Here is a 26353-nt window from a genome sequence, read left to right as displayed (position 1 = left end):
AAGTAAATGCACAAGGGTAGGGTTAGGCCATTGGTGATGAATCTATGGCACCCGCGCCACAGCGGGCATGCAGAGCCCTCTGTGTCGGCATGCAAGCCAAGTCGTGCCAGCATTTCCCCTGCAGCCCAGCATCAGATAATAGCGGACATAGAGGCCATGCGCATGCTCAGAAAGGAGTAGCAGCGCCAGGCAATGACATCACAAGCCGTGACTCTTTAGCCACCACTCGTCCAAGCTTTCACATGGCCGGTCAGTGTGCTGACATGGATATATATGTATTTCCTTGGACTGGCTATGGTTTTTTTTGTAAACTAATCCTCAGTTTTTTGGTTTTATTGCAGTGTTGGCACTTTGCGATATATAAGTGGGCTTTGTGTTGCAGTTTGGGCACTCCGTCTTGAAAAGGTTCGCCATCAATGGGTTATGGGAATAAAACATTTCCAATGGAGAAAAATACAAACAAAAGTATGTTTGGGTATATTCTGAATGGATCCAATGCTAGTAATGAATTCTGGAATTCAAGAATTTGAAATAATTCTAAGCCAATAAAAAGTAGTTCTGTCACAAGAAGTAGTGATTTAGATTGAAGCTTTCCTGCAACAGTAGTTTAAAGAGACCTCATGGTCTTGTCACTTGGCCTCCTGCAAAAATCAAAAGCTCGTAACTGTTTTGGTATTTTGCTTATCTTATTTTGAGGATAATTGTTCTGTGAACTGCCCTGGATTCCCATGGTAGAAAAATGTGACATATAAGCATTTTCAATAAACACTGTGCCATAAACAATACTTTTAACGCAGCTGCCAATATTGCCTAGGGCAAGCTTCCACACTAGTTTCCTCCAGAGGTTTTAGACTACAACTCCCATTACCTCTGGCCATTGGCTAAGCTGCCTGGAGCTGATGTAAATTGCCTGCCTGCCACAGAAGGGTGGTTTCTGTCTGCAGATGACAGCAAATCCTAAGAGATCCTTTGGATCAATAGCAACTGGCTGCATTTATCAGTCTTTCAACATAATTGCTTCTGTAGTGTGTTCATGCCTGCTAGATTTATTTAATGTACAATTTATTTTAACAGTCTGTGTGGTAAGCTGGCGCAGGCCAGGGTTTTTTGGGGTTTTTTGCCTCCGCAGAGAACTATGTAAAGTTGCCTCCATGAAGCAGCCATTTGGTCACTAACATTTGACTGCTATTTTTGCAGGGTTTACTCACCTTCATTTCTCAGAGAAAACAAATAGGCTGTGTCACCAAGCTTAATTAGCTCGCTTGTAGATTCTGAACCATCCACCTCCCATGATGGTACAAATAGTTCTGATGACTGGTAAGATCTAAACAAAACACAATGAAGTACATTTGTTTGCTTGAATTGGCCACAAGGTGGTGCTTCTGAGAAGCACAGTTCAAACAATTCATTTCCACGTTTTTAGTATTTTAAGAGGACTGTGCCAACATATCAGCTTTCACAAAACTGGTGCCTTCCAGATGTGTTAGACTGCAATACCTATCTTCCACAGTCACTTGATCATGGATGCTGGTTGCTGCAGTCTGGCACATCTAGAGGGCACCAGGTTGGGGACATTGTCTCTCAGATCCTAACCCACTAGCAAGCTTCAGTTATTCAGCAGTACAGAAATGAAATGAAATAAAACAAACTGCTGGCACCACCCCCTTGGTCCTTACTTGACTTCTCAGCAATGTTGGAAACCACCAACCATGGTATTCTCCCATCCTGACTGGTTGGCCTGAGATTAGGAGGCACACAATGCTATTATGTTTCCAGTCCTTCCTAGGTGATTGTATCGAGCAATTCATGCTCTGCCCCAAGGCCCTAGGCATATGGGTACCATCCTATACCCATCCTATTCAACATCTATGAAGCCAGCTGGAAAAGCTTTCCTAAGGTTCAGGCTTCGGTGTCACCTATATACCAATGAGATGTGGTTCAGCCTCTCATTGTCACGCAAGCATCCCAGGATTTGTATCTGGATTTGATTCTGGGATTTGCAAGGGAGAATGAGTTGAAATTTGACCCTGAAAGATGGATGGGGGTAGGTTGGGGAGCCAACTGATCTGGATAGGGGCATAGAGCCAGTCCTGAATGGGATTCCACTCATTCTGAAGGCCAGGCATGCAGCTCGGGGTGCTGTTGCACTTGTCCCTGCTGGGAAGGCACGAATTTATCAGCCCAAATTTAAGCACTGACTAGGCTATCTGAGAGACTGCCTTCACCCACGCATCCCTACCTATATGCTAAGCTTGCCTTCTCATGTGAGGGCTATTCAAATTAGTAAGACTGGTGATGAACTGGTAAGAACTTCTTGGTGATGACCCAAGTCTGGGGAATCCTCTTCCAAAGAAATTATACTTTGCCCCTTCCACTGAAGCATTTAGGCCGGTCTGGAAGAATTTCTTCCTCTTCACAGCTGTCTTTCATCTGACCATTGTTGATGTTAGCAGAACAATTCCCAAAATAATTCTGGACATTTGTTCTGATATGAAAGACAAGTTACATCATAATGCAGTTACTTTTTTGTACGTTGCATTCAGAGGCCTTAGCCCTAAAACTGGCTTTAAAATACTTAAATGGATAAATAAAACAGACAACATTTTGCAGGGGAAGGATTAGGTTCAATGTAATACCTCAGTATACATGAAGTTAAGCTAGTGAAATATGCGAATAACTGGGACTCAACTTTATAGAATGAAATAAACCATTACATACAATATTCATTCAGATGGAAGTATTTCCAGCAAGATTCTATGTAACATCTAAAAAACATGCATCTTTCCTACAGCTGAAGGTATAGCTTCTTAAAATCAAATTACCTGGCTCAAGTTTGAGTATACTGATACAAAGACCAGCTAGATGTTTATTTATTTATCATTTATTAAAACATTTCTATGCCGCCCCATTCGCCGAAGCCTCGGGGAGGCTCACAACATAATACAAAAATAACAATATAAAACTAACAATATAAAATAAATAACAATATAAAAGAAGTCGCCCTGGCCATGTTGCAAAACAAAGCATATTATCTTTCTCCAGACTATCCATTCTGTTTCTTCAAAGAGCTAGATAATTTGTAATTCAAGTTTGCTAATTGGTTAAATGGAACTTTTAACAGTTGTGAATTGACAGCTGTGAAAAATTCCATCACTTCTGAAATATGTCTTAAATTTTATGAGACAATCTCAAAAGCACAAGCTTGCTTAGAGTAGCTACATTCTAATTCCCCTTTATAGTTCAAGCATAACAGTTTTCAGTCTAAGATAAATGCAAGAAAGCTTAAGTTCCAATACAGTTACAGTGTGATCTTATCTTATGCTTGTTTATGCACAAGTAATACTGATTCATTCAGTGGAGTTCTTTCCAAGTAAACAGGCATGTGAGTCCAGTCAACAGGTTTTCAGTGTCTCTATTCCATTTTAACTATACTAAATTCTAGGAAATTTGCTTGGGGTTGCAGCCTGTATGCACTTGAGCAATGTAAAAGGACAGGATGCATCCAATTTACACTTATGGTGATCAAGAATCTTCTCTTAAATTTGCATTTAACTGTAATTAATTTGAGAGGGCATGCAAGGGAATGGGGAAAGAATCCAGCTCCCTCTTAAATATTTTTGCATATTTTTTTAGATAAAAATATTTTCAGATAAACTTTTGGTCTTACATAATTCAACCTTGCCCAATCTAGTGCCCTCCAGATGTGTTGGACTACAACTCCCATACATCCCAGCCAGCATGGCCAATAGATTTAATCATGACCAATGCAACAAAGAAACACCCCTATGGTTTACATGCATGGTACTAATGTGTTAAGCATTATGTAGCCCAGTGAAGGAGTTGACAACTACCTGCTTTCCCCCTCAGCTGAAGGTAGTTTCAGGGAGGGAACTGGTACATCACAATCATCTTCTTGTGCTTCCAGACAAGCACTCTGAATTTCATTTTTAGTCATCTGGTTAAGAGCATCTGTCAATAAACAACAGTGTTATGAGCAAAGAACCAGTCAATGCTCCGCCTACCACAAGGATGGAAGATAGAACGCACCCCACCCTCCTCATCCTACACATCTACTCTAGCAGCACTGCAAGCACATGACTAGCAGCAAAATTTTATTGCTTAGGACTTTACCAGCACACCGGTTTCCATAAACTATCCTCTGTTTATGTAAGGAGTGCTGGCACTGTTACGAAGGACCAATTCAGAATCAACCTGCACCAGCTATTTCATACTTTCACATCAGAAAAGTTAGCTTACCGCAGAATGAGACTTTGTTTACAAAAACTAATTGTTAAAACATTTAGCTTAGTGTTTTTTTCATACAGGAGAAAGAAATAGTTTCAGTTACAAGAACATTCAGTTTAGGGGACAATCAGGTTAATGTTTTCAGGCCTCAGTCAGGCCTAGCAATGCCAAAAATGCAAGACTGAACCAAAGGTTATATCACTTTTTGCAGCATATTTGGGAAAAGACCTACATTAATGGTGTCAGTTAATGGTACAATACAAGCTTGAAATGTCAAAGTGATGCAGTTTAGCCCCCGACAACGCCAAGACACTGTCATATCCTGCCAGTTGTCTTATGCTCATCGTCATAAGCATAAGTCATAAGCATAAAACCCCATCTGTGATCCACTGTGCAGAGCGGAGTTTGTCATATGCTTAATGTTAAGGATTCAAATATGTTCTATTTATTGAGTTTTCCAAACATAACATGTTTGTTTTTAAGTTAAATGCCTACGTATTGGACAATGACCTAACTGCACAGTATCAAAGGGGAACACTGAATTATTTTCAGTGTTCTGCTTTCAATGAACAACTCAGGAATGCTCTGTTCTACTATTAGCAATAATAGAGGGAAATCTGGGGTCTTTAATGGTTAAACACAACTTAGAGTTTATCCAACAACAAAAGACGGAGAGTAACTACAGAGCAGTTAACTCTGCAGTGCTTAACTACTTGTTTAGGTTCAGATGTCATGATGAAACACCCAGGAACCAGTTCCTGGATTGTTAATGGAAAGCAGAAGCAACAGGGATGCAGGAGGCACGGGTGCTGCCACTTCGCCTTCATAACCCGTGGTTTAAACAATAACTCAATCACCCCACCTGTAGCTATGGAACTTACTCTTTGCTACTGATTCTGGGGTAGCTGTTTGTAAAAACCACAGTGATCCATTAAGGGTTTGTGGCTCAGGTCTATGTTTTAGGGCTTTATCAGCACTGATAAGCACTGGATCAATTCTTTATGGTTCAGTCCATAAAGACATGTGGTATCCGTAATCTGAGGGTGGTTTTGCAAGGACCCCATGGGAAAACTATGCAAATTGAGGAAGATCCATTTCAGTGGTCTTGACATGTGAGTGTACATGCACACATGTTTCTCTTTTGCTTTGCATTTCCTCTTCTCTCTGCATCTCATGCCAGCTACTTTTTTCTCACTACCACTAGCCTGGTTGCTCCATTCACCTCCCTCCCAATCCCCCAGGTTGCCTAACTCTTCCTCTGCCGACGTGGAGTCAAAAGGCATTCTGGGAAATTGATAACGGCGGGAAACTAGTGAACAGCATTTCACTTTGCAGCATCTCTAGTAAAATTTCAGCAGGGGAAAGAGGCCCTGACAGTGTGTCTGTGGATGAGGTGTCTGTGGATGAGGTAGTGCTCAAGGGTTCCATACTGGGGAAAGCAGAACTAGACCATATGACGAAGATGAGAGAAATTACCCACTCCTACTGGAAAAAACAAATACATGTATGTACAAGTACATCAAATAGAATTGCCTATTACCACAGGCTATTTTGTATGCCTTTTTTCTCACCACAATCATGAGAAGCAGTACTGTTGATTTCTTCTGTAAGGTACTCAAGCAAGCCATCCATTACTTCCAAGAGATTTCTAATGGGCTCCTTATTGCCTTTCACAATGTTCTCTCCTGAATAGAAATCTATGTTAATATCTTGACAAAAGACAAACAGATATGGATGATACAGTAGAGATACTGGTGAATGAGGCTGTCCCGTCCTGCTTAAACTGTTATCCCTAAAACTAAAACAATAATTGTTATTCTTCAACAACACCCATCATCACTACCTTGTGTGCTGACAGGGGATTGCAGGAGCTGTAGTCCAACACATCGGCTGAATTCATACAAAATACAGACATGGCTTGTGGTTATGTGGGAATTTAGCATCCATGCTGAAACATTTGCTTTCCTTGACATCCCTCTGTAAGTACCTCAAAGACAAAGAGGAAGGTCAAGATCTCTTTTTGCTGAGTGTAGGACATGGAATAATCAGTTCAAGTTGTGACAACCCAGATTCAGGTGGACATCAGGAAAAGCTTCCTCACTGTCAACACAATTCGACAGTGGAACCAGCTGCCTAGAGAGGTGGAGGGCTCTCCCACACTAGAGACACTCAGAAAGAAACTGGACAGCCATATGAGTGGGATGGTGTAAGGTGGTGTCCTGCAACAGCAGGGGGTTGGACTCGATGGCCTTCATGGCCCCTTCCAACTCTACTATTCTATGATTCGATGAAACCAAGTGGAGAAACAAGAGTTCATTGTAAAGTTTCCATGCTTCACCATGACTTGTTATGTGTGACCCCAGTTACTATGTTTCCACATGGTTTCCACATTTCCCCCATAGAGTCTGGCAGCAAGAGTGACTGCGGCTGCAGTAGATGCTCCAGCTTCCATTTTCACTGTTGTGTCCTGCCTAGCAATGACAGAGGCAGCTATGCTCTGATGGACTGCCCTGTGCTGCTTTTTTCTCTATGTGCTGGCTTCCTAATGCCCAGCAACAACTCTGGAATCTCAGCAGCAGCAGAATGTATATACTACAGAGATTAAGTATTGCTCCTGAATGAGCTAGCTCCATTATGAAAATTCACTAATTCTGTTGAGAAGGTGAGCTTTTTCTAATTGCAAACACCACTATGGAAATGGATCTAGATCTGGATATATGTAACTGGACTAGTGGAAGCATCTGACACCTCACCATGGTCTCCAAGGCAGCCCTTCCTGAGAGGCGCAGGAAGCCCTGCTGAATGGGATGAGCTGTGGTATGGGGTAGGGAGGATCATGAAAATTGACTGGGGCCATCTTCCATGAACAGAGCCATTCTGTCCACAGAAGAATGACACTGGAGGCAAAAAAGGCACTGCATCCCTTAACACTACTAAGACAAACAGGCACATGCTGCAGGAGTGCCAGTTGGCACCATCACAACATTGCTTAAGCTCTATAAAATTTAGCTCAGCAGATTAGATCTGTAGAGCAGAAGGTGGCTGCAAATCCTATGCCTACTTACCTGCTAGCAGGTGGCTTATATATCATCAAGTGCACAATGCATTTGATAAAGAGGACAGCATCACAAAATAAATGCACAGCCCTCAACAATACCCAGTTAAGGATACTCACCAGTTATATGGGATAAGCTGACCTGCAAGTAGTCCAATGCCAAAGAATCTATTATTGCCTGAACATTATGTGCATCATCTTCCTGACAAGTAGGCATGGCTATGAGATCTATAAAGTAATGGAGGTACATTATTACATTACATTGTAACAGAGTTTTATATGTAAAATATGATAATAGTTACAGCATTCCCAAGGAACTGTGGAAGTGCTTTTGTGTAAAGTGACACCAAGCTTTCACAGACCTTTCCATAACCCTTGCAGAACCCTTGCATATGCAACAGTGAATTGACATACAAGAACAATGAACCATTATTACATGCAGTGTTGAACATATAACTACACATGCACAAACTGAAGCAGACACTTACACTCACATTCCCAGGTGTTTTGTGATTTGGAACTTCAAATAAAAAATTACTCTTTTACATCTGATAGACCTGTCAACTCAGATCCAGTGTAACTTGCTATAGCTGCAAGCCTATATATGTCTATACAGGCATTTGCCCCACTACATTCAGTGGCACATACTCCCAGGATTGCAGCACAGACATCAATCAGCACAGACAGTACTATCCCATATGTGGCTTTGGGCATCCCAGACTTGGAGAGTGAGAAGAAATACTGGGACAGAATTGGGATGAACAGACTGGAACCCTATCCACAGTTTGAGATCAGTACAGAATTTAAAATGTATTTATTTTTTAAATTTCTGGTTCCTAAATTTTCCATTACATTTAGCTGCAACTAGATAACATTTACTTACTTTTAAAAACTGCAAATGTGTTCTCTATATATGAAAAAATTATTGCACACAGAGCAAAAGTTGCCAATGTATCTACACATATACTCACTATATGCAAACATACATACAGTTGCCTGAAATCTAGAAAGCTAAAAAAATGGTGTGATGCCTTCATTCTTACCTGGAACTTTCTCCCCCAGTATGGACTCATAGAGCCGAATAAACACTGTAGCTCCACAGTCAGAGAGATTATTAACATGTAGCTCTATGTTACATTTTGTCAGAAGATCATTGGCAACAGCGACCCATTCTGCAGTAAAATAAAGAGAAGAAATGTTATGGTTTTGCAGAGATATACTTAGGCTTGCACAAATATCAAGAGCTCCAAGAGCAGTTTTTGGTCTGCCTTTAAAGCAACATTAAATCTGCTGTGTTTACTGAATCAACAAGGGTACAAAATGGTCATTTATCAATTATTCACAATTACTGCCAACAATTAACTGCACATCCCTATATATGTATATTAATGACTCCTATCAAATTCATTGTGGCTTACTCACAGGTAAGCTGATATAGGATTGCAGCCTAAACTGGCAGGTCTTTAGCTATATAATTATTTCTGTAGTCAATGGTGTATCAATTTCCTCACTGATCTTAGTGAAAAAATAGCATTAAGGGCCAAGATCAACCATGCAAAAATCACTGTAAGTAAAATTAAACTGACCAAAATATATTCCAAAATGTGACACACATGCTAATTTTCAGAGCTTGCTATGCACCTACCATTATCAATATTTATAAAATATACTCTGAAACATAACATTTATTTCATGCATTATCCAGGTGTGACTAGTGGAGTAAGATAAAGGCTCCTATGAACTGCTTGATGTTGCAGGATAGTTAAAGGAGTTTATGATGCTTTTAACTCTCTGACTTATTTATAGTGTTCCCATTTTTTATACTTGGAGTGATTGCTAGGGGAAAAAAGATAACATGAGAGTTCACTGAACTATTTTCTTCAAGTGCATGTAATACATAGGTAGGAATCTGGCTCTTCTTTCACTTTTGCCTTGTGCAAAGTGAAAGAATTTAAGTTCTTTGGAAAGGACCATTTGGTTGTATTTAATGATACTCCTGTGCAAGCAAAATGGTTCTGTTTGCATTTAATTCAGCCACATACTGGTTAATATTTTCACCAAGCTGTCCATGACAACCCCAATATATCTTTCTTGATCATCACTGCTAGCTTATATTTATATTATGAGCCGAGCAGAGAGCCCAGATATGGGCCACTGTAGCTGCATATAAATCCATTAAATACGTACTTGCTAATGGGGCTTTTTGCCCCATTCGCATCATTTGGTGTTTGTTTGTACTGAACCACATTTGCCATTTTGACACCCATCCTTCCAATTTAAAGAGATCCTTTTGGAGCTTCTCACAACCCCTCATTTTAACTGTATAAAATGATTTAATGTCATCAGCACACTTGCCCACTTTGCTGCTTACTCTGACTTCCAGATCATTTGTAAATATGTTAAAACTCATTGATCCCAATACAGAACCATGTGGGATCCTGTTTATATTCCCCTACTTTGGGAATGTATCATTTCTACTTTCTGCTTTTAATTATTTAACCAGTCACTGATCCACGACTGGTTCTCTGCTTCTATGCCATACTCTGGAGTCTTTGATGAGGGACTTTATCAAAAGGCTTCTGGAAGTCCAAGTAAAATAGCTGTGCTAGTTCTGATAGCAGTTGTGCAACCACTAGTGGAATGGCATCCAATTTTTATGCTAGTGTAAATTATTTACGTTATTTATAGTATTTATATACTGCTCCATATCCAGACAGATTCTGGCATGGGAAATCACACAAAGATAAAACAGATGTTAAAAAGTCATTCAAAATTTCCTATATGTGTCTTTTTTCATTTGCAGGTCATTTCTCAAGACTTTTGACACTGACTTTTGTCTCCTCCCTTGCTTTCTTGTTAAAACTGTAATAGCACCATTACGATTTCCTTTTTTAAAGTTCCCACCAGTGTTGAACTCCTTTATTCACTAGAATTGCTTGCCATGGGACCTTACTTAGCACTGTTCTATTAAAATTGGCTTTCAGGTTATGTGTTTGGCAACACTTGGCTTTTGCTTCCATTAGAACCAAGAATTCAGGTATGACATGTTCTGCTTTCTCCCAGATTTCTGCAACTGTCCCTTTGACTACGTCATCCTTGTTGGCTGGAATAAAAACATAGATAGCTGATTCTTTATTTCCTTCACTTTCTGTAGGAGGAAGTTATCTGTAACACAAGTCAGCAATTTCTTTAAAAGACCATGTCTGGAAGAATTTGTCTTTCACGGAAAGTGATACCTACTGCATTATGCCTCCTTGACAATTCACTTGCAAAGTTTCATTCTTGCCTTCCCTTTGACTCGGTTGATTGTTAGTGAACTCCAACTACCATGTTCCTTTTTTTGCTACATCACTTTTAATCCAGATGGGGCCACTAAGCTCATCCTCCTGTATTACCGTGCAGAGATATGTATCTTTAACATATAGTGTGATTTTGGCTCCCTTTCAAGAAGAGCAGAAGGAACATAAAATGGCATATCCTTCCATTGCTGAATTCCAGTCATGGGAGTTATCCCACCAAGTTTCAGTCAAACCTATTAAGTGATATTCACCCTCCTGTATTAAGAATTCAGGTTCATGCTATCTGTTTTCCATGTGCTGGACATTAGTATATAGACACTGAAGATCACATCCTAGCCTTCCTCCTACATTCCTGAAGATTATTACTGGGTGCTACTAGAGCTGCTCTCTCTGTTGTGCTATGTAAGACTTTGTCCATTGTTATCCCCAAATTTACTTCTCCCTCTCTCTAGGAATCAGTTTTAAGCCCTCCTGATGTGTTCCTTCATGCTGCAACCAAGCAGATGCTTTCCAGTCCGTGAGGTGCAACCTGTCCTTCGCCAGCAGTCCAACTTCTAAGAAGCATAACCCATAGTCCCAAAATCCAAATCTCTCATGTCAACACCATATTCAGAGCCAGACATTCTTTTAGAGGATTTTTTTCTTTCCTTTTGTATTCCTCTTTGAAGTACCAGAAGGATGGATAAGAAAAATAGCTGGGACTCAAAGTTCTTGAGTTTCTGTCCCAAAGCTTTGTTTCAATTCAATGCTGCTTTCTGCCAGTAATACAGTATCCATTGCATATCTTAAATTGATGTATCTTCCACCAGTTTTCCCTCCTCCTTCCTTTGATCCTACTCCAGCTTTCCTTATGTTCTGCATGCATTTAAACAGTGAGAAAAAATACACCCTCATCTGACACCTTTGCCTGGAGGAACCCATTGTGTTTCTCCTTTTTCAGTTCTAACAGTAGCTTCTTTTCCATGATACATTATACGTCAGAACCATACAATAGTTTTTCATGATCGACACAGTCACAGGCTTTTCTGTAGCCTATAAATTATAAACTGATCTTCTTCTGAAGTGTTTTGGTATGCTGCAGTAGTCAATGCTGCTTTTAGAACAGAGTGTATATTTTAAGAAAAATGAGTGATAACACCTATACCCCATTTCCTTCTCCCACAATGCCACTTTTGTATAGCAGATTGCTCCTGGACAAATTAGTAGTGTGAGCAAACTCAAAGCTTTATTCAAGATGCTGTAGGTTATCTGTTTGCTTGCTTATTAAGATTGTATCTACATTGCAGTCCTATGATCAGCTTTATATCTACACTGCAATCCTAAGTATTTTCCTGCTCTCACCTTCTTGAAGGAATATCACTTTGTGAGATATTGACAAAAATCCCTAGTATCCTCTCCTAAAGAACTTCAGTTTTTATCATTCCTTAAGAAGAGAGGTTGACTATTAAACCAGTTTATATGTACAACACAGAGATGTATTAAAACAGCAGTTTCCTGTTAACAAATGGCTAGTACCAATCTGGATACACATATGTGTATGCACACAGAGGACTAAGCCTAGCATTGCTACTCTTCTGGAACTGTTCTGGATTGAAACTCAACTTCTAGCAACACTAAATCAGCATAATTATCTCCAGCCTAAATGGAGAACAAATAAATGTTCTTCATACCTATTTAAAAATATTTTAAAGGCACAACATGCCTTCAAATGTAAAGACCTAATGTAAAATACCAAGACAATAAGGAAATACGTATGCTAAAAGATTGAAAACCGAAATTGAAGGAAAATGTGGGGGTGCAGTTTGTTAAACTACAAAACAAATTGAATAGTATGTGGATAAAGTGTATTTATAGGTAACATGTTTCCAAACACTGACATAGAAGTTATTCTAAAAAATAGGAAAATGTCTTGCCTTAGAAGCAAAGCATTTTATGAGGTGTTCAGCTATCTGAATACTGAGGTACAAACTAAGGCAACAGCCCTGGGTATGCTGTAGGACAGCCAGTGTGGTGTAGCGGTTAAGAGCACTAGTCTAGGCCTCAGGCAAACTGAGTCCTGGCCCCTGGTCAGTTATGGAGCCAACTGAGTGATTTTGGGCCAATCACTGACTCTCAGCCCAACTACCTCACAGGGTTGTTGTGGGGATAAGGCTGAAAGCAAGAGGAGGAGGATGTAATCTGCTTTGAGCTCACTGAAGGATATAAATTGAATAAACAAACAAGCTCCTATTTTAAGCAGCACTGCAATCAACTTCTCTTTTTTCGGTTTCTGAAGTACAAGACTACACAAAAGACATAGGAGACCGAAACAAGCTAGCTTTGTTAACTGTATCATCAACCATGTCACATGTTTTAGTTTTTTAAAAAAATCACACATCAGTACCACAAGGAGCAAAAAGTCATTTCTGAACATTTATCATGTTCTGTTTTGAACTGAACATTTAGCTGTGCAGTCACTAATAAAAGGAGTCACGTGATACCTTAAAACCCAAGATGCACATGAGCTCTCACAGACAAGGGTCCAATCCACCCAAAATGGGGAGCCACAATACATCCGCTAACCCTGTAAGTTCCACAAGACTCTCTGTTCGGTTCTTGACTGTTTGCATGGAGTCAGACTGCTTATATATCTAGAAACTCTAGATTTGCAGTTTCTCCAGGACTAGAGGCTGAAGTAGGAGGTTTTGTATCAAATTCCACAAGATTAGCTAAGTGCAGCAAGAACAACGAAGAGTTCTTGCTGCACTTAACGACTCGTTTATTCTGGCATAAACATCATACCACAAGATCCTCTGTCGTTTTGCAGCAGCGATCCCACCCCACTGGCACTGACGTGCAAGCAGAGAGCGAAAGGGAAATGGAGACCCGCGCTGAGGGGGCTCATCCCATATAGCCTGAAGTGCCTGAACCTGCCTAATCTTGGAAGCTAAGCAGGCCAGAATCCAGATTAGAATCTGGATCGGTGACTTGAGTGTACGATTCTATGACTATTGCTGTAAACCGCCCAAAGAGCTCCGACTACGGGCAATACAGAAATATTAATAATAATCCCACCACCCCCTAAGGCAGCCCTAAGCCCACCTCTCTCCTCCGTGGTGCCCATTTCACGGTTTCCTTTCGCGACTCGAAGGCAGCGTCTTTCTGCAACCGGAATCACCCCAGCCCCCTCTCAGAGAAGCCACAGGAGATTTAAACGCTCGGCCGCCCGATAGCCTTCCGCGCTGCGATTGGCTAACCGAACGGGAAGAGGCGGGACTTCCTTTGGGCCTCTCCTCGCAGCTTCGTAACGCTTCTCTCATCGTGCCCCCTCCCACCCGTCATTAACCTAGTTCCGGCTCGGTGTTCTAGAAGTCAAGCGATGGCAGCTTGTTTATTTTCAGGCAGGTCTGGTTGCCGTGGGAACGGAGGTGGGGGATGGGAGAAGGAATGCCGCGTTCCCTTCGAAGGCGGCAAGGCGAAGAGCGGCGCCGCCAATGCAGCGTCCTGCGCGGGGACGCCGCTCCTTTTCTTATAGCTTCATGTGTCATAGTTCTATTATAGAACACATTTCTCTAATCCAGATGACAGAGTGTCTGTATAATCCAGCTAACAGCATCTCTCATTCTCTCTCTCTCTCTCATATATATATATAGAGAGAGAATATGCGAAGAGAATATGAATTTCTAATAGTAGGAGCTGGATTCCAGCTCAAGATTCTGCATTATATCCATATATTTATCTAGAGGTGTATGTTTATTACGCTTCTTATTCAGTCTTTCATCCAGAGACCACATCGTGGCCCACAGAGTTATCACAGCTTCCCCTTTTAATACAACAATTTCGTGAGATAGGCTAGATTGAGAGTGCGATTGGTCCAAGGTCATCGGCTGTAAGCTTTGCCGCCGACGGCCAACTAGCCCAGGCAGGAGAAGCACGTGTGTGCGCCGTGTTCACGAGCAGAGCTGGGTGCGCCCGGCTGGGGGTGGCGGGGAGGGCTCTGTATAGCGGAGCAGTTATAGATTCGCTGCCAGGGTTTTCACACAGCAGACTCTTTTGTCAGCCTTGGAAATGTAAAACGGCTCGACACACGCACACCCCACACGCACAGGAGATACTGCCAGCTTTCTTGCACCTCTAAGGCTAAGAGAGCTTGAATGGTCGCAAGTCAGAGAAGATGTGCTGGGACAGCCTGGAAAAATCCTGCATCTCTTCTTCTGCTCATTAACCCCTGAGCTATTGGTTGTAGGTTAGACGGTGAGGGAATGAGCATGCCAGGGAAGGTGCGCTAGGATGTTGGGCAAAACTGCTAGGTTCAGAACTGTGGCCAGCTGGGTCAGCAAACGTGGAAACTCAGGCATGAATAATATTGGAAGGGAAGGGTTTCATATTTATTCCTGGAAATGGAGCTTTTGAATGTCTCATCTGTGGAAACTACTGCATGTGTTTGTCTTTTCTTTCTTATTACTTTAAATGAGTATTTAAATGAGTATTTAAAGTAAGAGAGGGTATTTACAAGAGAGGGTAAAAATCCTATATTTGTCTTTACGTATTCTTCCTTGGTATAGGAAGATGTTGCACATCTCAGTATGTGATGTGTGCATACCCATATGCACAACCTGTCCATTGTAACTTCTGGTACACAAGGTCAGAATGGATGGTGTCATACAACTGACCTTATTGCTGAATTATAAAGGGTTGGTAAAGCTATCTGATCTTAATGGGTTAGCACTGTTATTAGTATTGATTGTTTTGCACATTTTTATTATAAATTACATTTTGATATTGCCCGTAACCAAAGCTCTCTGGGTGGTTCACAACAATTATGTAACCCTATATATAACCCTGGGTGGTTCACAACAATTATGTATTTCAGCCAGGCCTGACTCTGCTTGTCTTTCAAGATTAGGCAGGATCAGGCACTTCAGGCTATGTGGAAGATACATAGATAGTACTTTTTGTAGCTACACAACTGAGAGTTCCACTGGAATATTTATTGAAAAACCTAAAGGTCCTGTGGGAAATCTGAGAATTGCTGTACTGTTACTTGTCCTTTATGACTTATATTTGTTGTCTGTGTAAGTATTCCTTAAATACTTGCTGCTTTCACTGTTCTCAGTCCTCATTCTTCCTGCATAATGCTAATCATCCATTTTGTGCTACTGCCTTGGCATCAAGGCTTTTCATTGCTCTGCAGGAATTTGTTGCACTGCTGCATTGTGATCCCAGGCATTCTAGGATTGTGACGGGTTATTATCATCTAGGTTAGAGAAAAACTGTTTTTGGATGAGAGCCAGTTTGCCCCCATCTGATCCTCTGTGGACTGAATGATGTTTGTTGAGTGGAGATACAGACACTAGGTGACTTGATGTGATGCTGGGAAGTGGCTCCATTGAGGAAGCAGGATGCAAAGGAGTCTCCACAATTATTTCTGATGATTGAAATCTCAAAGTGGGAATAACAGTGGGGATTCTTCCAAGAGGCTCTGTGGATCCATGGATGTTCTGCATCCTTTGACTCCAGAGGAATGTATGCTTCTCTCTCTCACTGCCACCCTGTCCTGTGCTTTACTACCCCAATATATTATTGGTGTTATCTGTATCCTTGTTTCATATTATGAACTATTATCAAATACAAACCAAACAGTAACATTGTTACCTCTTTTTTCTTGACTCAGTTTGCTTACCAATGTGCAGATAGCCTTTTTTTTGTCAAGTGGGTATATTTTTACTCTCGCTGAAACTATGCAGATAGAATAAGGTTTAGCATGATTATACAGAAGATTGAAAGACACGCATCTTGGCCTGACTACAGGATCGGGCTATCCAGAGGATGGATATAATTTTCTGGCAGGGCTCTAACAGGTTTGCAGAGAAGCTAGTCATTCACTGGATCCACACTGTCTCAGCAGTGAAAGGAAAAAATATGATGACATTATTTCATTAAAGGCATAGTCCTACTGGAAGAATAGTGGCAACTTACTGCCAGGGAATCCAAACACCTTGTCTCCTGCATAATGGACATCTCCTGCCTAGCAATCCTAAACACCCGTCTTTATTTGCACATTTTGATTGCATAGCTTTGGTGTAGATTTGTCCACTTTGTCCACCTGAGGATTACACATTTTTAACTGAGATCACACACAGTATTGCAAACTCTGTCAAGTTTGTCAAGAGAAATTCTTTTACTTTGAGTAAAGGGAAATGGTGTATGAATTCCTGACATATGACCTTGGATTATCTGAAGCCTGGTTCATACATTCATATAAGCATTACCTGATTACTTAACAGCTGTGTGTAAATTGACTGTAAACTATAGCATGGCAATTGAGCATGGCAAATAGCATTCTATCACTGAGGGTCTATTTACATAAACGAGTCGTTGCTGTTGTCAAGAAAATTGTCACAAAATGAGCTACAATCCAGTGTGAAGGTAGCTGAATTTAAATCCAGACTCCAATATGCTGCTGGATTGTAATAAAGCTAATGTTTGGAATAACCTTATGCACACCCATTGAAATGGTAGGATTGTTTAGCACAGAGGTGGACAGAAGTCAGGTGTCTAGATATTTTTACTTCAACTCTCCCAATAAGGCTCTGCCAGCAAGGTCAGTGGTGAGAAATACTGTGAAAGCAACTAACCCCCCACCCCGCCGCCCCCAAGGCAGAGAAAACGTGGTGTGCGCAGGCGTGGGCGGCTCTCGTTCTGCGTTGCGTGGGCGTGAAACAGAAAAACGGGGAGGGCGGAAGCTAAAACTCCACAAGCCGTTGACCGCGCCGGGGCTCTGAAACGATTGAGTGCTGGTGCTTCACTTTGGTCTTGAAGAAACTTCAGAGCACTGGCCAGCCGGCCCTCCAGCCGGCCGGCTTAAATAATACAGGACGACAGCTGCGTCTCCCGTAAACCACATAATAGCTGTTGACCCCGCCCACAAGGAAAAGGGCGGAGAACCTCCAGCCCGCTCGAACTGGAATCCAGAGTGGAGGAGGCGGGTCTTCAGTGACGTCAGAAGCCGGCTTCCCGGCATTCGCGGCGGTGCCGGGTATATAACCGGCGTCCGGCTGGCCAGACACTCCCCATTCAGTCGCCCTCGTCATCGGCTTTGATTTTCGTCCTCGTCATCATCTCAATCTCTGTTGTCGAAGGCCGTCTTGATCGCCGCTATCATCATGCCTGGGTATTCCAGTGAGAGGGACCGCGGGTGAGCCGTGGGGGCTCGCGTTAGATAGCTTACGATCGACCCCTAGTACCTCCTGAAGCTCCCTTCCTACAATCTGGAGCGAGGAGCGGGGTCGCTAAAATGGCGGCGGCGACAGAACGAGCCGTTTCCCGGCGTCCGCAGAAGACGTGCGGGCGGGAGGGAAAAGGTGGGGGGAAAGGGCGAGCGCCATGGCGCCCCTTGACGAAGCGGGTGGAGGCTTCCCAGATACCCCTGGCTTTGACGGTGGAAATTAAGATTGTGGAGGCTCAGGGGTTTCAGAAACGGAAGAAAGAGAAAAAGGATGAGAAGAGATGACGAAAGGTGTACGGGCTGCGTGGGCGGAAAGAGGGAAAGACGATGCCGTAAACGCGATGTTTGGAAAAGGGGGGAAAAAGAGTGATTCTGCGGAGAAAAATGCATGAATTGAGCTGCTTTATTTCCCCTTGGCGCTTTCCGTTTTCTCGCTGAAGCCGGCTTCCATTTGCCTTTGTCTTCATTCGAGCGGATGCTAATGGCTGGCCCCGCCATGCGGTGAATGAGGGGAAATCAAAATGCCGGCGGCTGTCTTTGTTCCTCCTCCGTCTATTCCTCTATCCCCGCCCCGGCGTTAAAATGGACGCGCCGACTAGAAAATGTGGCGTAGACGGAAAAGACAAAGGGCGGGGGGAGCTCGGCCGAGTTTCCTTTGTGTGGGGATGGCGCTTCTCGCGGCCTCTTTCCCCACCGTCACCCTACCCGCGCGCCCTAGACGAGAGTCCAAGCTGAGAAACGGGATTAAATGTAGTGGAGGAGAGTCTTCCCGATTAACCCAGCCGTGTGCAGGCGCGGGCGCCAGCGGAAAAGCTTACTCGAATTTCTCCCCGCCCTGGAAGAAGGCTCCATCGTTCTTTCAGGGCAAAAAATAGCCTAATCTTGTTGCTGTAAAAGCAAGCTTCTGACGGGAACTCCGTTGGTTTCATAATCATCCCCACCTACTTAAGAATATGACACAGAGAGGGAGTGCCCAACAATTAAATTTGTTTTGTAGTACAGTATACAAGTGTACTGTACCTTTGCCCACTAGTTTTGATGTTTACAAAGGCAGATGTAAGTGCCACAATATGGCCAATGCTGTTTACTTCAGGCTCCTGAATATTTGCGTTTTCCTTGACAGGTTTGGTGGCCCTCGTTTTGGAGGAAGTAGAGGGGGATCCTTAGGTGGGAAGAAGTTTGGAAACCCTGGGGAAAAGCTTACAAAGAAGAAATGGAATCTAGATGAGCTGCCCAAATTTGAGAAGAACTTCTACCAGGAACATCCAGATGTTGCCAGACGTGCTATGGTATAAAAAAAATCTTTGGGACTCCATGGTGCATAAATGTATTCTTGTTGCTGTTGTAAATGATTGAAGAGTAAAGGTGGGTTTTTTATTTTTGGCAGCAAGAGATTGAACAATATAGAGCGAGCAAAGAGATCACAGTGAAAGGCCATAACTGTCCAAAACCAGTTATGAATTTCTATGAAGCTAACTTTCCTGGTAAGCAATGCAATTGTGATCATATAATGGTACTTTTATATATGCTTTTGTTTAGTACCTATGTTAGGCTTTTAACTTGTTCACTGCTTGGTTTTCCAGCAAATGTTATGGAAGTAATCCAGAGGCAGAATTTTACTGAACCAACTGCAATTCAGGCTCAAGGTTGGCCTGTTGCCTTGAGTGGGTTGGATATGGTTGGCGTTGCACAAACTGGATCAGGAAAAACATTGTCTGTAAGTAACTGTTGAGAAATACAGGTGCTTCAAAGATGCAATCTTACGTGCTTAGGATTGTACTGTAAACTAATAGTGTCCTTGCAGAAACATTTATTTTTGTCTTCTCTTAACAGTATTTGTTGCCTGCTATAGTACATATAAATCACCAGCCATTCCTAGAGCGTGGAGATGGGCCTATTGTAAGTATTGAGCTGTATGAAATTTATAAATGGGGGAAATGGAAAGTACCTTGAATGTATCTGCTGTAAAATAATAAACCATGTTCATAGTAGGACTGAGCTAAAAATCTTGAAATATTCAGCTTTAGTTTCAGATTCCAGGAATGAATGTGCATTTGTATTCAAATCTGTACCATTAGTGTGCATGCTGGAACTTCTCAACCGACAATATACTTAAACCTGAATGGTCTAAATGTAGCCAAAATGGTGGGCACAGAATAATTTGCTGCCTCCCCCCCCCCCCCCCCAAGTGTCTCCTTCAGTTCATGGCAGTATCTTCAATGACAGTTGTTGAAACCTTTGAATAAATGTGTCCATTTGTGCTATTTGAAGTGCGAATTGAATACGCAAATTGTTCTCAGCATAACTTAAAGCCGGTTGATCTACAAACAACCAAAATGCCTGTGTCTGAATGATACAGTAACAACCTACATGGGTGTTACTAGATGGTTTCTGCAAACTCGAAGTGGCTCACACACAAACGTATATTCCCACAAACTGGCAATAAAGTTCAATAAAGTAATTCAGAATAGAATTGTTCCTGTGTTGTGCTTGGTTTTGGAGAATACCTGTTTCGAAAGATCTGATAAACTTGACAGATTGGTTTCAGCCTCTATAACTACCTCACAGTGATAACTGTATATTGGCACGTCTATTTACAGTGTCTGGTGCTGGCACCAACTCGAGAACTGGCGCAACAAGTGCAACAAGTGGCTGCAGAATATGGCAGGGCCTGCCGCTTGAAGTCTACATGTATTTATGGCGGTGCTCCCAAGGGACCACAAATACGTGATCTGGAAAGAGGTATGAGAAATGGCCATTGAGTTGTGTTCTCGTGATGCATGTTAGGTCTGAGTATGTTTATGGTGCATAGGCTACAAGACCATATTTCTACCTGGTATCTTTCTGATTTCAGGTGTAGAAATTTGCATTGCAACACCTGGTAGACTCATAGATTTTTTGGAAGCTGGAAAAACCAATCTCCGGAGATGCACATATCTTGTTCTTGATGAAGCTGACAGAATGCTTGATATGGGATTTGAACCTCAGATCCGAAAAATTGTCGAACAGATTAGAGTAAGTATAAATGTTTACACTTCGGTAACACACCGAAAGATGTGTGGAACTCTGGGAATATGCTAGTTACTGGCTTGTTTGAGTGGGAATACTAATAGATGTGAAATTTATTTCCAGCCGGATAGGCAGACTCTGATGTGGAGTGCAACATGGCCTAAGGAAGTTAGGCAGCTTGCAGAAGACTTCTTAAAAGAATACGTACACATCAACATTGGTGCACTGGAACTAAGTGCAAACCACAATATTTTGCAGATAGTGGATGTATGCCATGATGTAGAGAAGGATGATAAGTAAGTAATGATTTGCATTTAAACTGAAGGATTTTATATCATTTTAAACATGTTAGTATATTTTTGAATTCCTACTTCCAGTATATATGTTGGTTTTAAGACTCTTCTTCATTGTGACAGGCTTATTCGGTTGATGGAAGAAATTATGAGTGAAAAAGAAAACAAGACTATTGTGTTTGTGGAGACCAAAAGAAGGTGTGATGACCTTACTAGAAAAATGAGGAGAGATGGGTAAATATTTTTTCTGAACTTAATCTAGCTAGCGACAGGAACATACTCTAGAGAATAAGACACTATATTTGTATACAAGATTCTTTTGACCTCTTCCTGTAGTGGCCTGATCCTGCAGTACAAAACAAAATTACAATGTAGCTGTAGTGGCATATTGCTATAGTTCTTTCATCAGATCCTATGATGCACTTTCTGATAAACTTGTACAGTTTAGTGAAGCAGGACTAATTAGCTTGCACTTGCAAAAGAAAATTCTGCCTTTTCCAGAGTTTGTGGTTGTCATGTGAGGAATAAATTGTCATTAGTCCAAGTAGAGGGATTGTTTGATCAAGGATCTGGTGTACAGGATAAGCAGCATAACAAAGACCCCTTTCAATGCTCTCTAACTTGATGATTTGACATAATTCGTATATCAGGCTTCTATATAGCCTGATCCTGCCTAATCTTTGAAGCTAAGCTGCTTGAACTGGGAACAGATGACTTACTCTTGTGAAAGGCCCAGAGAGCTTTGGCTACAGGTGATATAGAAATGTAATAACAACTTTGAAGGCTTACACAAACCTACATATAATTGCAGGTGGCCAGCAATGGGTATTCATGGTGATAAAAGTCAGCAGGAGCGAGACTGGGTTTTAAATGGTGAGTAATTTCAAAGGTCTTCGAAATTTTTAATTTAGATTGGGAATTATTCAGTCAGATATTGCATGCTGGATACAAACTTAACAACTTTTCTTGGTTGCAGAATTCAAACACGGGAAGGCTCCTATCCTGATCGCTACAGATGTTGCCTCCAGAGGTCTAGGTTAGTACAACTCTAATCTTGGGTGACACAAATTTTAAAGAAAGTTCATTGCTTTCTTTAACCTCTGCATTTTTCTAAGTTTTTTCACATAAAGGTGCAGTCTTTGTGGCAAGGCCTAGGCATGACAATCGGAGGACTCGAGGGGGATGGAGGACTAGTGGAAGTGATCGTCTGGACGCTTCCAGTCCCATAGAGAGGTGAAAGTTGAACATTGTGTGCCAGTAATCTTCAAAAGGCAAAGACAAAAACTACGACCTTATAAACTGTTCTCTCAAGCGGTAGCTTCATTCACGGTTCACTTTTGCCTGGTTATTTCTACTGTTCCATGCTTTGCATGAATGCCATGGTGCACTGCTGTTTAGTCTGTGTGCATACTGTTTGCTGTGGTCCGTGAGTCTTTGGATTTCAGTGAGTTTGCTGAAATGTCGAAGAATAATTAAACTTCAATGGTCTCTGATTTTTTTTTCAACCTTTGAAATGGAGAGAGCAGCTTTAAAATGTACTGAGCCTTGTACAAATTGGTGAGTACTGGCACATGAAATTTGAAAGTCCACCTCTCATTTACAAGTTGGGGTGGGAAAGCAGTGGCTTTTCAAACCTGGAGTTCCTCCGTCACCTATACCCTAACCGTCATGTCGAGACCTGCCAGAGAGAGACACACTCAAGTGAACGCTGGCTTCTTGGAAGCGCTTGCCTAGACGAGACACAGTGCATGAAAACAACTTGATGACCTTTCGGGGACAGGTATGTTTTTCTTGCAGCTGCGGTTGAAAGGTCTTGGCAAGACGAGCAGTGTGGCCCTCTTTTTGAGCTTCTGGTGTGCGGCAAGACCTCATTTTTATATTGAGGTCTTTAGGAGCACATGAAGAGGCTACTGTGAACTTATTGGTCCTACTGCAAGAAGCATTCAGATGTCACTTGACTTGTAGGGGCACTCTGGTAAGGATTTAGATCATGGGAGTTAAGTACAAAGAGGTACAGAGGGAAGAGTGCATCCATGATCTGTTTTCCTTTTTGCAGGCATAGATAATTAACATTCTTTACAGCAGTTAGCATCTTAAAATCTACTACTGTCTAACTTGCTTTTTCATCTGGCTGTTGTGGTGTGCAAAATTTTGTACATTGCTTTTGCTGCACTGCAACACTTTACAGATGTGGAAGATGTGAAATTTGTCATCAATTATGACTACCCTAACTCCTCTGAGGACTATATCCACCGAATTGGACGAACTGCCCGCAGTACCAAAACAGGCACAGCATACACATTCTTTACACCTAACAATATAAAGCAAGTAAGCGACCTCATCTCTGTACTTCGCGAAGCTAATCAGGCAATCAACCCCAAATTGCTCCAGTTGGTTGAAGACAGAGGTTCAGGTAAGTCCTTCATCACTGTTAGCACCTTAAAATGGATTGTCTACCTTATCTGTCTGAATTATCTTGCTGTTAAAAACCAGTTGTTAAATACAGTAAATCCTAATTTCCTTTTTGTTTTTTAACTATTTTAATGGAGCTTATTAGTACTATTACACAGTAATAGCAAAATTAGTCTTTAGTGTTTTAATGTGTAGTTGGTAAAGATGTTGACTAGTAACTTTCTTTAAAAGAAAAGCTGAGATAAAATAACTTGTTAAAATGATGTAATACTGAGATTATTCATAAGCCTTCATTTACAAATGGGTGGATGATATCTTGTGTGTGCCTGTTATGAATGGCTTCTCATCTGCCTAACTTCTAATCATTACAGGTCGTTCAAGAGGTGACCGACGTGACAGATACTCTGCGGGCAAAAGAGGTGGATTTGGTTTTAGAGAAAGGGAAAACTTTGAAAGAACCTATGGTGCAGTGGGCAAGAGAGACTTCGGTGCAAAAACTCAGAATGGTGGCTATGGTGCTCAAGGTTTTGGTAACGGAAATGCATTTGGGAACAACTTTGGAGCAGCTGGCATGCAGGGTGGATTTAGGGCTGGCACCCCAGCTTATCAGAATGGCTATGACCAGCAGTATGGAAATAACATGGCAAACATGCACGGTGCAATGAACCAACAGCAGTACGCATATCCTGCAACTGGTGGTACGGCAATGATAGGCTATCCAATGCCAGCAAATTATACCCAATAACTTAGTATATTTAAGTGTCTTGTTTTTCATAATTGCTCTTTATATTGTGTGTTGACAGGATAGTTATTTAAAATCTTATGGAACATGCAGAAACGTCTGCAGTGCAGCAGTAACTATGGTGCACTTTTCCGCTATTTAAGTTGAATATTCTCTACATTCCTGAACGATTTTTAGTTTTTTGTACTAGAAAATGCAGACTGTGTTTTCACGAAGTAAATGTACAGTGATTTGAAATACGACAACTGGAGGCAATGCATGGCCTTCCAATAAAGATATTTGAAAACATAATTTGCTCATGTGTTTGAGAGACCTAAAGTTGTTTGTCACATTGGGTGAGCTTTCTGCTTGATGTACCACATCAGAGTCATAGCTGGTGGCACGAGGAACATATGCAAACTAATCTTGGGTTAAGAATTGCTCCATCTTGCACCACAAAAACAAAAGTGTTTCAAATGTATTGGGAAAGCTGTACTCTTCATGTAAAGAAAATGAGCTAAGAAGCCTATGCCTACTGTATATTTGAAGTGCATGCAATTCTATAGAGTACAAGTAGAAAATATTAATAGCCAGTTTTATTTGTACACCTATGGGAGAAGCAGCATCTGGAACCATCTGTTCCATCATGAGGCAAACTGACAAAAGTTGTGGCTGTGTTCAGACAATATCAAACTGGCTGCTTAGCATTTGACTTGAAATTCTGTCTTGATCATCTTCAAGGGCAAGTAATGATTAAATGGATTTTTAAAATTCCATCTTGGAATTGGAATGCGATTTGCTAGGTGTACATTTTAGTTAAAACGCATACATAGGAGCTTTCCTGAAACTGGCATGGCGATTGGCTGTAGTTCCATCTAGAGCAGGGAGTATGCATAATGTTTATGCCTTGAATACATTTAGGAATGGTTGGGGCACTACCAAAAAATGGGCAGCAAGGCAAAGGACAAAAAACCTGGCGAAACAACTGACTAGAAAGCCAAAGTAGGGTCTTAATCCTCAACACAACAAAATACTTGAAACACAAACTTTATTCCACAACAATCCTATCCTAATTTTAAAAAGGGAATGGTACAAGCAAGTAGGCAGGCAGCAAGAAAAATTTCCAGGGATGCATTGAAGGATGCCATCGTTTCCTGCCTCTGACTTAACAAAAAGATGGGTTGATGAGAATTCAGAACCTTGAGAATATAAACTAGGCATTAATTTCAGAATTAAGTTCGGACTAAAAGTTACTAAAATGCAAACTGCCCATATTTACTCCTTTAATTCCCTCCATTTTCTGTAGGTTGAGCTGTATAAATTGCTATATGCCTCTAAACGATCTTACACTATTGTTACATTCAGCAAGTCTAAATAACTGGTAGGACAGATAAAAGTCTCCTGCATAAGCTGTTCATGTACTTGGAAGAGTTCATAGGTACTAAAGTGTTATTTTTGTAAGTAGAAGGTGTAGGATCTTGTGGATACCCTTATTGAAACTATAATTTTGATCCAGCACCTCTGCTATCTTGGATTTTTGGTGCATTAAGTGCTCTGGAGTGTTTCAGATCACCCCAAATAGAATTATTCTTGTTCACTGGAAGTTGAACATGGCTAGCTTTCCCTTTGTAATAAGCTCAGTGGGTTTAATACTGCCCTATAAGCTCCAGCTAAAGGAAGTGGGTTATAACGATTTGGCAAAAGTTGCATGATGGAAACTTCCACTGGCCTACTGATGAGTCAGAATGACTGTGCCAAACCAGAAAATAATGGGTTGCACTGGCAAAGCCTTGCAGTTAAGGTAGTACTTCAGCTTCCTTAATTTGTAATAGGTTTAGAGGGTGCTAGGATATAAACATGGGAGCCTAGTTTTAAAAGCATTTGTTTAACAATTAGGCTATGAAAACAAAATGTACAGATGTATGTAGTGTTGGTGGAACTGGTTTCTGGAATGGAATTCACAAGCCTTAAACAGAACTTAATCTCTATGTTTTTCTGTGTTAAATTGTTAGCAAGGATACAAACTGGCCTAGATATTTGTATCATCAAAAAGTATATTCTGGCACTTACGTAGTAATCTAACTGCTGCAATCTTTTACTGGTTGTAAGGAT

General features: G+C 41.4%; 2 protein-coding genes across 6 annotated transcripts in view; one reads left to right on the top strand and one right to left on the bottom strand.

The window, feature by feature from the left end:
* The window catches only part of CEP95 (centrosomal protein 95), a 33382-nt gene extending 19567 nt beyond the window's left edge, over window positions 1-13815 (bottom strand). For 3 of the 4 annotated variants that reach the window (XR_006416572.1, XM_044449527.1, XM_044449528.1), the window contains exons 1-6: window positions 13681-13815; window positions 8344-8472; window positions 7421-7528; window positions 5817-5930; window positions 3852-3969; window positions 1209-1324 (exon numbers count right to left, since the gene is read on the bottom strand). Coding sequence is in view for 3 of the 4 variants with exons in the window: in XM_044449527.1 (XP_044305462.1) it covers window positions 1209-1324; window positions 3852-3969; window positions 5817-5930; window positions 7421-7528; window positions 8344-8472; window positions 13681-13702 (607 nt within the window). In the remaining variant the exon portion in view is untranslated. Of the gene's footprint in view, window positions 1-1208; window positions 1325-2256; window positions 2378-3851; window positions 3970-5816; window positions 5931-7420; window positions 7529-8343; window positions 8473-13680 lie in introns of those variants that run through there. The other variant, XM_044449529.1, reaches the window with a different exon arrangement.
* Window positions 13816-17621: 3806 nt separating this feature from the next.
* DDX5 (DEAD-box helicase 5) lies at window positions 17622-24553 on the top strand. 2 transcript variants are annotated; one of them, XM_044449531.1, is made up of 13 exons: window positions 17622-17752; window positions 18930-19095; window positions 19194-19290; window positions 19390-19523; window positions 19640-19705; window positions 20407-20548; window positions 20661-20821; window positions 20939-21111; window positions 21232-21342; window positions 21920-21981; window positions 22085-22144; window positions 23297-23521; window positions 23892-24553. In XM_044449531.1, exons 1-13 carry the CDS (start codon window positions 17745-17747, stop codon window positions 24263-24265), a joined length of 1779 nt encoding a protein of 592 aa, XP_044305466.1. In that variant the 5' UTR covers window positions 17622-17744; the 3' UTR covers window positions 24266-24553. The 2 variants fall into 2 exon arrangements, with proteins under 2 accessions (XP_044305466.1, XP_044305465.1); XM_044449530.1 differs by having other exon boundaries at window positions 17629-17776.
* The last annotated feature ends 1800 nt before the right edge of the window (window positions 24554-26353 follow it).

The sequence above is a fragment of the Varanus komodoensis genome, unplaced genomic scaffold (genome assembly GCF_004798865.1).
Source record: "Varanus komodoensis strain SLA01 unplaced genomic scaffold, ASM479886v1 scaffold59_1, whole genome shotgun sequence".
NCBI lineage: Eukaryota > Metazoa > Chordata > Lepidosauria > Squamata > Varanidae > Varanus > Varanus komodoensis.
This window is presented reverse-complemented; position numbering and strand designations above follow the sequence as displayed.